Source organism: Haliotis rubra, unplaced genomic scaffold (assembly GCF_003918875.1).
Source record: "Haliotis rubra isolate DU_JTF1 unplaced genomic scaffold, ASM391887v1 Scf480, whole genome shotgun sequence".
Classification (NCBI taxonomy): domain Eukaryota; kingdom Metazoa; phylum Mollusca; class Gastropoda; order Lepetellida; family Haliotidae; genus Haliotis; species Haliotis rubra.
The window spans coordinates 341,722-356,269 of record NW_025767169.1 but is presented as its reverse complement, the minus strand read 5'-3'; the positions used below and the strand labels follow the sequence as shown (position 1 = coordinate 356,269).

General features: G+C 41.4%; 1 protein-coding gene across 1 annotated transcript; it reads right to left on the bottom strand.

The window, feature by feature from the left end:
* Positions 1-2,269: 2,269 nt before the first annotated feature.
* On the bottom strand, positions 2,270-14,134 carry LOC124291084 (solute carrier organic anion transporter family member 2A1-like). Its single transcript, XM_046727989.1, has 9 exons — positions 13,402-14,134; positions 13,002-13,088; positions 12,033-12,242; positions 8,844-9,008; positions 7,975-8,158; positions 6,931-7,078; positions 4,531-4,688; positions 3,476-3,540; positions 2,270-3,065 (listed from the first exon to the last, which is right to left on the bottom strand). The coding sequence occupies exons 1-9, from the start codon at positions 14,120-14,122 to the stop codon at positions 2,806-2,808; spliced, it is 1,998 nt and encodes a 665-aa protein (XP_046583945.1). The 5' UTR covers positions 14,123-14,134; the 3' UTR covers positions 2,270-2,805.
* Between the last annotated feature and the right edge of the window lie 414 nt (positions 14,135-14,548).

Here is a 14,548-nt window from a genome sequence, read left to right as displayed (position 1 = left end):
ACACGTCCAGTCTTCATGGACGATAATGCCAGACCACATCGTGCTCGAGCTGTTGTTCAGCATCTCCAACACAACGCCATTGAGACACTACCATGGCCAGCCAGAAGTCCAGACATGAATCCTATTGAGCATTTGTGGGACATTTTGGGACGTAGGGTGAGAGCAAGGGATCCTCCAGTTCAGAACCTTCAGGAATTGACCCTTGCATTGCATGATGAGTGGCAGCAGATCCCCAACAGAGAATCAGACGTCTGGTGGCCAGCATGAGACGGCGTGTAGAAAATGTTATCCAAGTGCGAGGCGGTTACACCAGATACTGAGTTAGCCAGTCATTGTGGACCTTACTAGTGTGTTCAACATTAATGAAATGTGATTGTGTTGTGTGTCTGTTGTAACGACCCCGGCAGCCATACTTATTTCACCTTTTTACGGTGATTTTAGTGAACTTTAGTTTGCTTTAACCATCAATTAGTGCGGTGTGTTATTTTAGTGCGTTGGCTCGTCAACTTTAGTTTGCCCATTTCTGGTGTCCCCGCCGTGATGTTGCAATATTGTTAAACCATCAATTAGTGCTCAAATTCAGCCGTCTTGTGTTGTCAATTTTCTGACTGAACGCTCACATGAGGCCATCTAAACAGTTAATGTGCTTTTGTAAGCACCATTTGTATGAGGTTGTAGATCCAGTTTTACTTGTGAAAAAAGTGGGTGGTGCGATATTTATGACGAGGTGCATAAATAACACTGATAGTCACACATTGTGATCATCCGATTCCAATCAGATAATTATAATTCAATTGTGTCAATATATTTAACAGCGATAGTCACACATTGTAATTCATCTGATCCATGTCAACTGTGTCAATGTATCTAACACTGCTAGACATACATCGTGATCATCCGATTCCAATCAGATAATTATAATTCAAAAGGGTCAATATATTTAACACTGATAGACACACATTGTAATCATCCGATCCATGTCAACTATAATCAATGTATCAAACACTGCTAGACATACATCGTGATCATCCGATTCCAAGGAGATAATTATAATTCAAAAGGGTCAATATGTTTAACACTGATGGACACACATTGTGATCATCCGATTCCAAGGAGATAATTATCATTCGGTGGGTCAAAATACGTAACACTGAAATGCATATATTCATCATGACCCGGCAGTGAAACAAATCAAAACAGAAATCATCTTTTAAAAAACAACATAACCTGAAACAAAAGGAGGAAATGAAAATAGAATGCAACCAGGCACAATACCCCGTGTTTCCGCTGCCCCCACCACTTCTAGCAAAATTACAATATCAAAATTAATACAATCAAATATGCAACCTTAACGCCTCCCCGAGGCTGTCCTTTCGTTCGGCCATAATCACCCGTCTCTGGGTCTAACACCAAATCGCCTGGCGGACCCATGTGCGAAATATGCATCAAGTTGGAAAGCGCACGTTAAATCTCCAAATAATCGTCATCGGAAATAATCGTCATCTTTAGCAAACACTGACGTCTGACTCATTTGATAGAACAAAAAAGGATACATGCATATTTATCTACAAAAGGATACATATAATTTTATCAAATAAACGTATATAGTATATTTAGGCGAGGACATGATCACATTGTAATATTCTTAAAATCAAATGAACCAGATAGACAGAATAGTAATGTGACGCTATATATACTGGGGGAAACAAATAAAGGAACGCCACTTCATGCAGTGTTCCTTTTATTTTATTTATTCTCAGATTTCCTCCCACAGCGCTATTAAAGCTGGTGATGAAAACTGGAAAATATTAAAGGAACACTAGAATTGTCTAGTGTTCCTTTATTTGTTTCTCTCAGTATATGTTTTGTGGTAAATGTAGTGCTATACAGGTGATGGTGTAGGCGATATTAAGTTCCGGTTTTCTTTACAAGAACTATAGTATGCTATTTCGGTGTTGTGGCATGTACTGCTCTTTCAACTCAACAGGGGCGTAGCTACCATTATAAAAAAAGCCCAGGCTTACATATGATTGTTGTTAAAAAGGTTGGGCAAGCCTCAATACTACTTTGCAACCTATCGGGCTTACACGAAAACACTGGCTTGCTACGTGCGTGCTCAAGTTTGGAGAAAGGCCGTTTTATTACTATATATGTACAAATTCCAATATGTTCCACATGACAATCGCAGCATGAATATCTACACCGTTGCCGCCGGAGTAGATGTATTTCCAGTTGGCTTTATGTTGTGGGTGGTTCTATTCTATTTTCTTCTGTACTTTGGATGGCTGACTATACCATAAGCACGTGTTTAAAATAGCATTGACCAATCTTGACACAGACTAAGTAATTCACAGAATTAGACTATAGCCAGTGATCGTTATGCAAAAGCCGAGGACGTGAATTCTATTCACCATATAATAACAATGTGTGGAATCCATGTCCGTGGACATGAGTGAGTGAGTATGGTTTTACGCCGCTTTAGCAATATTCCAGCAACATCACGGCGGGGGATACCAGTAATGGGTTTCACACACTGTACCCATTTGGGGAATTGAGCCAGGGTCTTCGTCAAGACGAGCGAACGCTTTAACCACTAGGCTACCGTACCGCCCCCTGTCGACATGACGTTGATGGCATAATTCTAAAAGCGGTGTAAAAGGGGAAAAATGTCTATCTCATCCTATCAGAGAAACAGCCAGAATTAAGACTTGATTTACTGACAAAAAGAAGTGAATATATGTCTTTGGCAGGAACTGATTTATAAGTTGGTAACACCCTGCTCGCTGCAATCATATTTCACTATTTTTATCCTTGGATCACCTCCTCTTCATTTTCCTTCGTGGGCTTGACATTTTGCAACTTTTTAGTCTTAACGGCAATTGCCAGAGCGATGAGCAAACAGAAGCAGGTTACACCACGCGATACTACGAAGAATCCATGCATTTTCTGACGGAAGTCGACGATATCATATAATGCGCATGCTCCTCTTTCACCACAAGGCGAATCCCAAATCAGGCAGGTGGAGTCTATGACGCGGCCGTATATGATTGGTCCAAGAAGAAAGCCTGAAATAAGATGTAAATACGGCAATGTTTTAGATGACCAGAACTGGCACATTTTCGTTTTCGAAACACGTCCAAGGAGCCAGCCTGCAGTAAGACGTAAATAAAACAACGTTATACATGACCAGAACCAACATATGAGGTTTTCGAAACACTCATTCACGGAGCCAGGAATTACAGAAGAAATGGCGGATACTCTTCGTCTGGTATCAAATATCTATACATTTAAGTGTTATATACAAAACTTTGATTGTAATATTTCATTACATGTATTTGTGTGTCATATGAAAGATGATTTGGTACTGTTTCCAAAGAGCATCATCTTGTTGAGATATTCCTTTATCCGAATCAACCTTTTATAGAACTTGAAAACAATTGGATATGCAGTTCCTAAACCATGTTAAATGTCCTACCAAACATTGACGTCATAAACGATGAAAACGCAATCGCAATCGGTTTCTCCCATTCTGTGACGCTCCTGAAAATACAAACCCCGGGAAAATGGAATTAAATAAAACTCTAAAACAAATGAGAATGTAGAGTCGATGTTAATTAAATAAATGTGTAAACCCAATGTAAATGAAATTAAAAGAGCAAATGAAAATTAAATGAAAATCTCAATCAAATTAATTGTAAATGGATGCAGATGAAAATATAGACTCCACGTAAATGAAATCAAATGAAAATGAAGAGTACCTGAAAGGCAAAAGTTCAGAAAACATAAAAATCAAATGAAATGAAGAAGTTGACCTCATGTAAACGATATCAAATGAAAATAAAACACAATAAAACGGATGAAAATAAAATTTAGAGCACATGAAAATCAAATGAAATACATGTATAAGGTTTAGGAAAATTTGATATGAAAAACAATCCCAAACCTAAATCACATGAAAAAGTAGAACATAATGAAGAATAATGAAAACGTAGAACACAAGCTGATCATTTGCTTGTGGAAATGGTTTCTTGTAGGTTGCTTAACGCCGCACAAAGCAATATTCCAGCTATATGGCGGCGGTCTGTATAATCGAGTTAAAACCAGACAATCCAGTGATCAACAGCATGGGGTGAGTGAGTGAGTTTAGTTTTACGCCGCACTCAGCAATATTCCAGCTATATGGCGGCGGTCTGTAAATAATCGAGTCTGGACCAGACAATCTAGTGAACAACAGCATGAGCATCGATCTGCGTAATTGGGAACCGATGACACGTGTCAACCAAGTCAGCGAGCCTGACCACCCGATCCCGTTAGTCGCCTCTTAAGAAAAGCATGGGTTTCTGAAGACCGATTCAAAGCCGGATCTTCACGAGTTTATTGTGGAAATCGTCTTGTGACAATTTTTCTCTTTAGGAAAATATTCTCAAAAGGAAAACCGATTGTGAAAGGTTTGGACTTTTGGGAGAGTTAGTAGTTAGTAAGTATGATTTCACCTGATTTCATGATGACCTTTAGCAAATATGATCTCACCTGATCTTTATGATGACCTTTGGCATGATAAGCATTGTGCTGAGAAAGGCCGAGACAGCAAGGGTCACAGCGTAGGGATACAGGTATGGACAGTCGAAGTCACACAGACCCGGGCTCGCCCTGCCACCGTTGGGTATGCACGTGCAGTTCGTGTAACTCTGTGGAACATCAAGATGCAGTGTTTCCTCATCACTCTCAATCGCCGCTTCATCTGCCTCAATACTCTTGGCGTGGCAATAACTGTGCCAACGATGCCAGAAATGCTGCCAGCACTGGCATATGTTTTCTTTCCCACCACCCGTCGCTATATGGCTGAAATAATGCCGATGTGATGTAACACTTAACTCACTCACTCTCTCCGACCAGGATCTGCATCAGCACTGTTATCATTTGTGACCCTTGAAATAGCCCAGCCTAAAACAACTAAGTAATCGAGTCATGTCAGTAGATAATAAAATGATGGATACTGTACTCAAAGGCAAAGGTTTTTTGTGACACACACAACAAACAGAATCAGTGTTAAACGTTTACTGAAAGTGAATTGCTATTACATGGTAAGAAAAAAGAAAAAGAACCGTCCATAGGAACAGCGCAACTGGCTTATGCAAATCAGCCACGACACAATGGGGTCATGGGGTTGGACTGAAGGGGTTCACGGTTCACACGGTCAGTAGCGGGTGTGTCCACCTTGTGCATTGATGAAGGCCTCCCACCTTCGCCACTCTCAAGCCACTAAACGTCAGTGAAAGTCCTGGGAAAGATATACATATCCGAGGAATTATTTTCCGGTGTCTGCAGTGTTGTGGAGGATTCGGATGACGTCGTAAACGTCGCTCCAATTCATTACAGATTTGTTCAAAGTGTGACAGATCAGGGAATCGTGTGGGCCAGCAACATATGGTCTGACGTTATCGTGTTGAAACGTCCCTACTCTTCACTTAAAGTTCCCCTCAATCACTATCCCTAATGTCATTTACTGCTGCTGTTATCGCAGCGAAGATCATGACTTCCAAAAACCAAGCCTATTTCAGAACATGTTGCCTGATGTAACGTTTACCTGTGCTCCTGTAGACACATATTCTGTCGTCAGCTCGTTGGAGAGAATTCCTCTCAACCGACGTGCTCCCATCGCAAGTGCTGCTTGCTCCAATGAAGACATCGTTGTCGATGTCTAAGACGATGTTCTAGCGTCAGAATTGGCCGTCGGACTGAGCGTATTGCACAGACGAGTACACATCGAACGGTTCTCGCAGATACACTTCTGTTGCTACATTCGGGTTGTAAGGGTTTCTGTCCGGATCCTGTGTCGGAGGTGCGTGGTTTTAATCCATCGTTTATGACGTGGGTTCGCTACTGGTGGGCTTCCACTACTGGACGGTCTAAAACTTGATTGTTTAGCTGAAAACGTCACTATAAGTGCCGATGGTGTTTTTATGGACGTTGAATAGAGCAAAGTCAACCTGCGTTGAATCGGCAAGCTTCCCTATAGATCTCAATCTGTCACTTTCCTAGAGGCATGGCATGTATAACGTACTCCACAAGGATAACTTGGTGTTTTCTGACTTCTGCGCTTCTTAAGACGGAATTGCGTCGAAATGGTCAGAGGTATGTTGTCTGCAAGTGAACAATTCGGGCCAGTTTTCTCGAATCTGTCATGATTCTTGCAAATTTTGTTCATTTCGAAAACAACTGCTTGGTTGTATTTCTTCGACCATGTTAACGCACTCTTTTTCTGATTCAAAGGCTCACCATAACTTTTGCCTCTGAGTATATTTCCCGTGTTTGTGTTGGTGAATACTTGTGTTTGGTACGGTTGCTAATGATGGGCAGAATACGCTCACCTTTTCTCGAACATCATCAAAACCGCATGCTCATGATAAAATCGGGATAAAAATGGGGGCTGCTTTTCATGGAGATTAGAAATGACTAGTATCGCAAATTATTAATAACGGAAATCACCTTGGTGGAGATTATACCAACAGATATCAAGGCATTGAAGTTTTGACATAGCCACCGATCACACTAATGCAATTCTGAACAACTGACCCGCCTTTGCATGTGTTTACAGGGCAGGATACACTCAACACACTTGTATCCTCACTCTTTGATAGTGATTCAAGACATGCTCGTGACATATTTGAGATCATAAATGGGCTCTACTTTATTTATGAAGATGTTTTTTTCCTTGTTTAATACCAATGATTAAGGTATTTACTATTTAGTAATTCCTGATATTCTCGTCGATAATATTGAAACAGTATCGTCCAAGCTCACCTTGTTTCAACTGAGATCTCATCGGATTCTACTATATTTCATTCTTGCTTGATGCATTTGTTAATGGATGGACGGTTGGACGCCTGTGATATTGCTTCTTATATTGAAAGTAGTGTTTTGTATTACCGGTCCTTTCTGGGCGAGGCACCCTGCGTGGCACGGTGAGTAATAGTTGTTGTTGTCGGAGCCACAGATGGGGAAGAAGTCGTTGTCGTTGCAGTGGCAGGTGGAACTACCGCATTCGCCTTGGTCAGCCGCCGATGATAGTGTCGACCTATTTGGTGAAATGGGATCATTCACTAAGAGACCAACCTATACTCTGTTTGACACAGAATGTTTTCCAGTCATTTAATTATTTAAGCCGAACACATTATAAAGTCACCAGCAAGAAGGTATCTTCCAGGTTATCTCAGGGATGTGCAGGTCCATAACATTAAGGCAAACTGTCGTAAGACGATTTAATACACTCTTCAAAAAAAGAAACGCATAGGTGATTTTGAGAATATTGGACTCATGTAGCTGTGGCAAAACAATACAAACATACTATTTCTTTCCAAAACACCTTTGTGTGATTGGAAACAGCTTCAGAGCCAAAACGTGGCAATTTTGACTTTTATCCTTGGTTTAGAAGCGTTTGAAGAAATATACACCAAAAACGTCACCAAGAAAACATGCAAAGCAAAATGCACGTGCAAGTAAGCAGAAACCTATGCGGTATCGATAACCTTTAAAAGGCAAACTCTTAATTTTGTCAATCGTTTTTGCCTGGAAAAGAGGAAATCATCAGGCCACAGCTGAATGCCGCCAATCGAAATATCGCCATGGCATAAGCCGCCTTGAAAATGGGGAGTCGCAGTCAGCATTATACGACATTTCAACGTTCATCAGAGCACCATATCTCGTCTTTGAGATCGTTTACGGCAGACCAATTCCGCCAAAGATCGCCTGAGAAGCGGCCGTCCAAGAGTTACCACCCAAGCCCAGCACCACTACATCCGGGCTGCTCACTTGCGTCATCGTCTTGCCACAGGCGTGGAGACTGCACAACGCATCCCTGGTTTGAGAAAAATTTCCGACCAAACTCTGTCTCAAAAGCCAAATAAAGGGGCTACGTTGATCGCTTTCATACTTTTCTGAAATTGTACCCCGTTAAATAATTAATTCACCTACCCAGGTTGGTTCAGTATCTTTGGTTGTGGACATCCAAACAGAAATCCAAGGGCGACAACTAGAACCGTGACGAACGTGAAGATGTTGACAAACTTCAACCCTGTTATGGGGTTCATTTTAAACTTTTTGGTCAACCAGCCGCCAACAAATGTTCCCAGTGACGCCATCGGCATACTCAGACCAGCTGGAATGAACAAAATATTTATTCTGTACAGTGTGACCTGTCTTTGTGTCGCCTTCCCGTGTTGTACCAATAGTGGCTAAAATCGACACCACCATCACACCAATGAGTATCTCACAACCTATGACGTACACGTGACGTCTCCACGAACGTTTACAATAGGGCTGGGACGGGTAACCCGGATACCCCGTACGGGTGGGTACTGAGTTGTACCGGGGTACCCGTCTCAATACCCGGACCCGTTATGATCATGTGACTAATAGATGAAACAATGTAATATGTTATTTTTTCATAATTAAAAGGTTGTATTGTCTTTGAAGACTTAGACATAATTTTCAGTCTCCTGTTTTGAATGTAATACATGGTTAAGATATTGAATAAACTCGAAATTGTAGCCTCCGAGTTGAAGAATATATTGCCATTTCTTACAAATTTGACAGTTTTGTTAAACTGACAAGTTTGTTAAACGGTAAAATATTCAAATACACTTTTAATGAGTGAGTGAGTGAAGATTTTAAGTCACATCGGCAATATTTCAACCATATCGTGACTAGAAACATAATACACTTTTAAGAAAACGAAAAAGCATCAAAATTATCAATGCTTCTTTTTTTCTTTTTTTTTTCTTTTTATTTTAAATCTATCCAAATCATTTTTCGTATACTTTGAAATGAAAATGGTACGTTACCCATGAGAAGGTTGGCTTTCCATGCTGGAAGGCCGAACTGGTTTTCCATGTACTTGGGCATGAAGGCATGCGCTCCCCCAACAGAGAATAGATGACACACACTGGCCATGACCAGAGTGACGTACAGAGGGTTGGTCAAGATGCCAACAAACACCTTTAAGTAATCTGTGAATTAGGAAACAGACACAGACACACTGAGTGAGTGAGTGAGTTTAGGTTTACGCCGCTTTTAGCAATATTCCAGCAATATCACGGCGGGGGATACCAGAAATGGGTTTCACACAATGTACCCATGTGGGGAATCGAACCCGGGTCTTCAGTGTGACGAGCGAACGCGTTAACCACTGGGCTACCCCACCGCCCCAGAGACACTGAGAGACTCAGAAAGACATGGTAAATAAATAGAGAATACTACACGAGGTCTCATTACATACGAATTATACGAAACGAGTGTCCTTCATATGGAAACCATAGGAAGGTCACGAGTATCATATAATTCGTATGTAATGAGACCGAGTGTGTTATTTTATTTATTACCCACCTCTTACATGCATTGAATTGACAAAATAGCGTATTTTTGTTATTGTTATGGTTTCAAACCGAAACCGGTTTCATAAAGAGGTTGCGGAAGAATTTTGTTCTGAAGTATACTTTTGCATGACGTCACACTGTATTGACGTCACTACGCCATTCTCGTCTGTCCCCTTGGTAACCGACGTCACGATGCATGTCAGTTGTCATCGCCTCTCGTACAGCCTCCTACAATAAACTACTCCGTAGCACCCCGTTTCTTGGTTTGCAACTGCTTCACTCGGCTAACATCACTGGTGGAAACATTACGTTTATGTTTTCGGACGGTTAAAATATCGGAAAAATTCGACTCACAAGTCGCCCCTTATAGTTTATGTTAATCACAGATGTAATTAAAATAATTCAGAGAAGATATTTATCCGAACGTAAACCGTCATCAAACTGTTTATCATTTATCTGTTTTTTCTGGTAACGTTCGTCTTAACGTATATAATGTCTCAGTTCGACTCACAATTAAACAGCGACACGGCAACGTTCGCAATGTTTACATTCCCACAATGCACAAAGTTGTAGAATGAATGAATTCACGTGTTTGTTTGGATGAACAAGTAGTTCCGTCACAACGTGACCTAACTGAGAGGTCATCGGTTATCCAATCAAATCGTTAGAATCTCAGGTCAAGTCGTTACGACACAGGTCAACGCGATACGACATTCGTGTGACGTACGAGATTAGTATGCAACTACCCATACATTGACCACGTGGGTAAAAATAGTAGTTACGGGGCTACTCTATGGACAATTCTAAGATGCTTCGGTGAAAGATCAAAGGCGCCGACAGTACGTTATCAGACGATAATGTGCACTTTTTGCATTACGTCACAATGTATTGGCGTCCCTGCGCCATTCTAGTCTACCCCCTCGTAATCGAACAATTTTGCATTACGTCACAATGTAACGACGTTTACGATGCATGTCAGTTGTCATCGCCTCGTACAGCCTCCTACAGTAAACTACTCCATTGCATCCCGTTTCTTGGTTTGCAGTTGTTTCACGCAGCTAACATCACTGGTGGAAACATTACGTTTATGTTTTCGGACGGTTAAAATATCGGAAAAATTCGAAGTTGCCCCTTATAGTTTATGTTAATCACAGATGTAATTAAAATAATTCAGAGAAGATATTTATCCGAACGTAAACCGTCTTCAAACTGTTTATCATTTATCTGTTTTTTCTGGTAACGTTTGTCTTAACGTAGGGGGGCAAACACATCTATAGGACAGCGCGCCAGTTAGCCCTGTGCGAGGATTCTTAATTTAGGTCACCGACACCGTCGTTTGTTTTCTGCCTTAGATTAATCGTAATTATCCTTAGAAAGTATAAATTTGGCATCTTAGAAAAGAAATACAGTTCACTCTACCACCATGTATTTAAGAAATACACTTCGCTCTACCACCATGTATAGTGTAATAAAACACACTTTCGCCCTGAACTATTATAACGTTAAAGCACGAGGACGCTTGCGTCCGAGTGCTTTAACCACCATAGTTCGGGGCAGTGTAATAAAACACACTTTCGCCCTGAACTATTATAGTTAAAGCACGAGGACGCTTGCGTCCGAGTGCTTTAACGTTATAATAGTTCAGGGCGAAAGTGTGTTTTATTACACTATACATGGTGGTAGGGCGAAGTGTATTTCTTTTCTAAGATGCCAAATTTAATACTTTCTAAAGATAATTACGATTAATTTAAGGCAGAAAAGAAACGAAGGTGACAGTGACCTAAATTAAGAATCCTCGCACAGGGCTAACTAGCGCTGTTCTATTGATGTGTCTGCCCCCTACGTTAAGACGAACGTTACCAGAAAAAAACAAATGATAACAGTTTGATGACGGTTTACGTTCGGATTAAATATCTTCTCTGAATTATTTTAATTACATCTGTCATTAACGTAAACCATATGGGGCAATATGAACGTTGCATTTCTACTACCAGCGTAAGTTTAGATCAGTACATCCAGAGGAAGTTGAGTAGTCAAGCGACATTCCACAATTGCATTGTGGGAATGTAAACATTACGAACGTTACCGTGTCGCTGAAAACTCGTGAGTCGAAATGACACATTTTAACCGTCGTAAAACATAAACGTAATGTTTCCACCAGTGATGTTAGCTGCGTGAAGCAACAGCAAACCAAGAAACTGGATGCAACGGTGTAGTTTACTGTAGCAGGCCGTACGAGGCGATGACAACTGACATGCATCGTGACGTCGCTTACATTGTGACGTAATGTAAAATTGTTTGATTACGAGGGGGCACACTAGAATGGCGCAGTGACGGGATAGCGTCATTCAATTGTTACGTCATCAAAAAACTATACCTTTATTGTCTGATAATGTTTGTTTTTTTCGATTGTTCTAACCGCTAGGCATCTTAGCAAATGTAATAAAGCACACTTTCGCCCTGAAATATTATAACGTTAAAGCACTCGGACGCAAGCGTCCTCGTGCTTTAACTATTCTCTTGATTTGTCAATTCTCTTTATTACTCCAGCCCAGGACAAATGAAGTCAGAACGATGGCATTAAATAATAGAGGACAAAGGTATCTGTCACTTGATCCATTCTCATGAGATAAAACACGTCATAGGGATGAACTTTACCTCTCGCCTCGAAAATAAGTTTGGCTATGAGGCTAATATCCCTCTTCCTCTTCTTTAGATCGTCCTCAACATTACTGGGCGGTGCACTCTTCAATCTGCGGGGGAAGAAGAAGACAGGAATGCTCATGATAACAGCTGCAGCCCCGAACACGAGGTATCCCAGCCACCAGGCACCGATCCAACGAGGGTGGCGGGGGTACAGGTCTGTGTCTGAAAGGTGTAAAGATTGACAGACATGCGTAATTCACGAATGTTCTGTAGGCTGAATAAAGAATGATAACCCAATGGACGGCCTGTCAACAATCGCGTTGTAGTGAGAGAGTGAGTCAGCAATATTCCAGCTATATGGCGGAGGTCTGTAAATAGTCGAGCCTGACCACCCGATACTGTTAGTCGCCTGTGACGACAAGCATGGGTTACTGAAGACCAATTCTAACCCGGATCTTCACGGGTCAGTCGCGCTGGATCCAGACGAATCAGTGATGGATATAATGAGCAAGATCCATGTCTGTCGAGGAACTAAGTCTGACAATTGAACGAGACAACGAGCCACACCACAGATAATTTCCGAGCTTTTAGAGAGTATTTTAACCTGGAATCCCTTTCAGTTCCAATGAACGTACATAAACTCTGTAACTAATGACATTTCGGGTGCTTTGGAAGAAATGAAAATAGGTTAACCTTGTGAAGACTTGAAAAGTGAACATGACAGGACGATATCTTAGATACCTTCCAACGTGAACATTACTGTAGTGGTATGACAGAGGTAGATTCTGTTCATATAGATACCTTCCAACGTGAACATTACTGTAGTGGTATGACAGAGGTAGATTCTTGTACATATACATACCTTCAACGTGAACATTACTGTAGTGGTATGTTAGAGGCAGACTGTTGACATATACATACCTTCCAACGTGAACATTACTGTAGTGGTATGTTAGAGGCAGACTGTTGACATGTACATACCTTCCAACGTGACATATATCCTGGTGAAGTAGCTGCCGAGACTGAAGGCAATGGCTGGACCGAAGATGCTCATGCTAATGATGATGCCTGGAAAAGGGTGAAGAGTAAAGAAATCCAAGTTTAAAATAGTACCATATCTGTTTAGCATGTAGATGAATAGGAAAAGAATAAAGCCATTTAAAAAGTCTTTTACTGACATACTCTAAACATAAATATGCCAATGTCAGTATTGTGATTCGATTACTCTGGACATTATTTTCAGGGTGTCGGTTTGTAAAGTTAATGCATACTTCTTCTGAAAGTATGGGCGTAGCGTTATTGTCCCCCTGTGAATCAATAGCTGACATACATCGACCTCAGCACCTTTGGGGATTATTATTATAACGAAACTCCTCCATACCCATATAATATCCTGTTTTGGCTTTTGCCACATTTCCATCTACATATGTTATCGAAAACGCGTTTCTTGGGGCCTTTGCTACGCCTTGCAGAGCCATCCCGATGATGATTATCCAAAACGCCGCAGCCGCATGATCACGTGGTCTGTTTGACGTCACTTCCGGCTTTTCAGGAGAGTCAGATTCTTCACAAAAGTTCATGAGCGAGTCATTTGCTAACGAACACAGGCCATACACTCGTGACGTCGCATTACTTAAAACGTATTCCTCGGTGGGCGACTGTTCCGTTCCAAACAGGAAGTGAGGCAAGCAGCAAATCAGACCGGAAATGCCAAAAAGCATGACACTTGCTGACATAACCCTGGGAATATGAGATCGATGGGCAAAGTGGGCTACGAAAACGACAATCAGCATATAGCCAATGTCGTTACTGGCCATTATAATACCAGTTTCTGAGCTTGTAAAGCCAAACTGACGCTCCAGTGTCGTGACTTGGGAATTAACATATGCCAACAGCGTTGATGACAGAAAGCTCGTGAGGCTGAAGAAACCTGTGAAGGCTGTAATATTGGCAAAGACTTGAAATGCACGTGGTTTGCACGATCCTATCCCGCACTGCGTGTCAGGGTCGTCCTCCTCCGCCAAAACAACATGGCTGGCATTGGTCTTCTGATCTTCCTGGTTGTCCAAAAGGGACTTCTCATTGTCCTTTTCTTCCGTCATTTTGCCGTTTCAGTCAGAAATCTGTGGAAATATGAAAGGGTTAAGAGTGAGGTTTCCGTAACATCAATAAAAACAATGAAAATGGCGTAAAACAATATTCACTCACTGACAGGACAGAAGAGGTTTTAGCAAGACGATCCTCACAACGGAGGTTAATTCAGGGATTCTGATGATACCTTTGCAATCCAGGTATCATGCACTGCAAGGTGTCAGATTTGTGACATACATGTATTTCGTATTTTATGCCCAGTCATGGCCCCGTGTGTATTTGCATACCAAGACTGACAGAGGCTTGTTTGGGGGGCTCCGTTGGGAATTAAATGAGACCACGGGAGGCCACTGGATAAAACGTTGCCTTGATTCAGGACACACACAAACAACACAAACAACGCAGTATAGTTCATCTTGCTCTCGCATCCTCAAAAC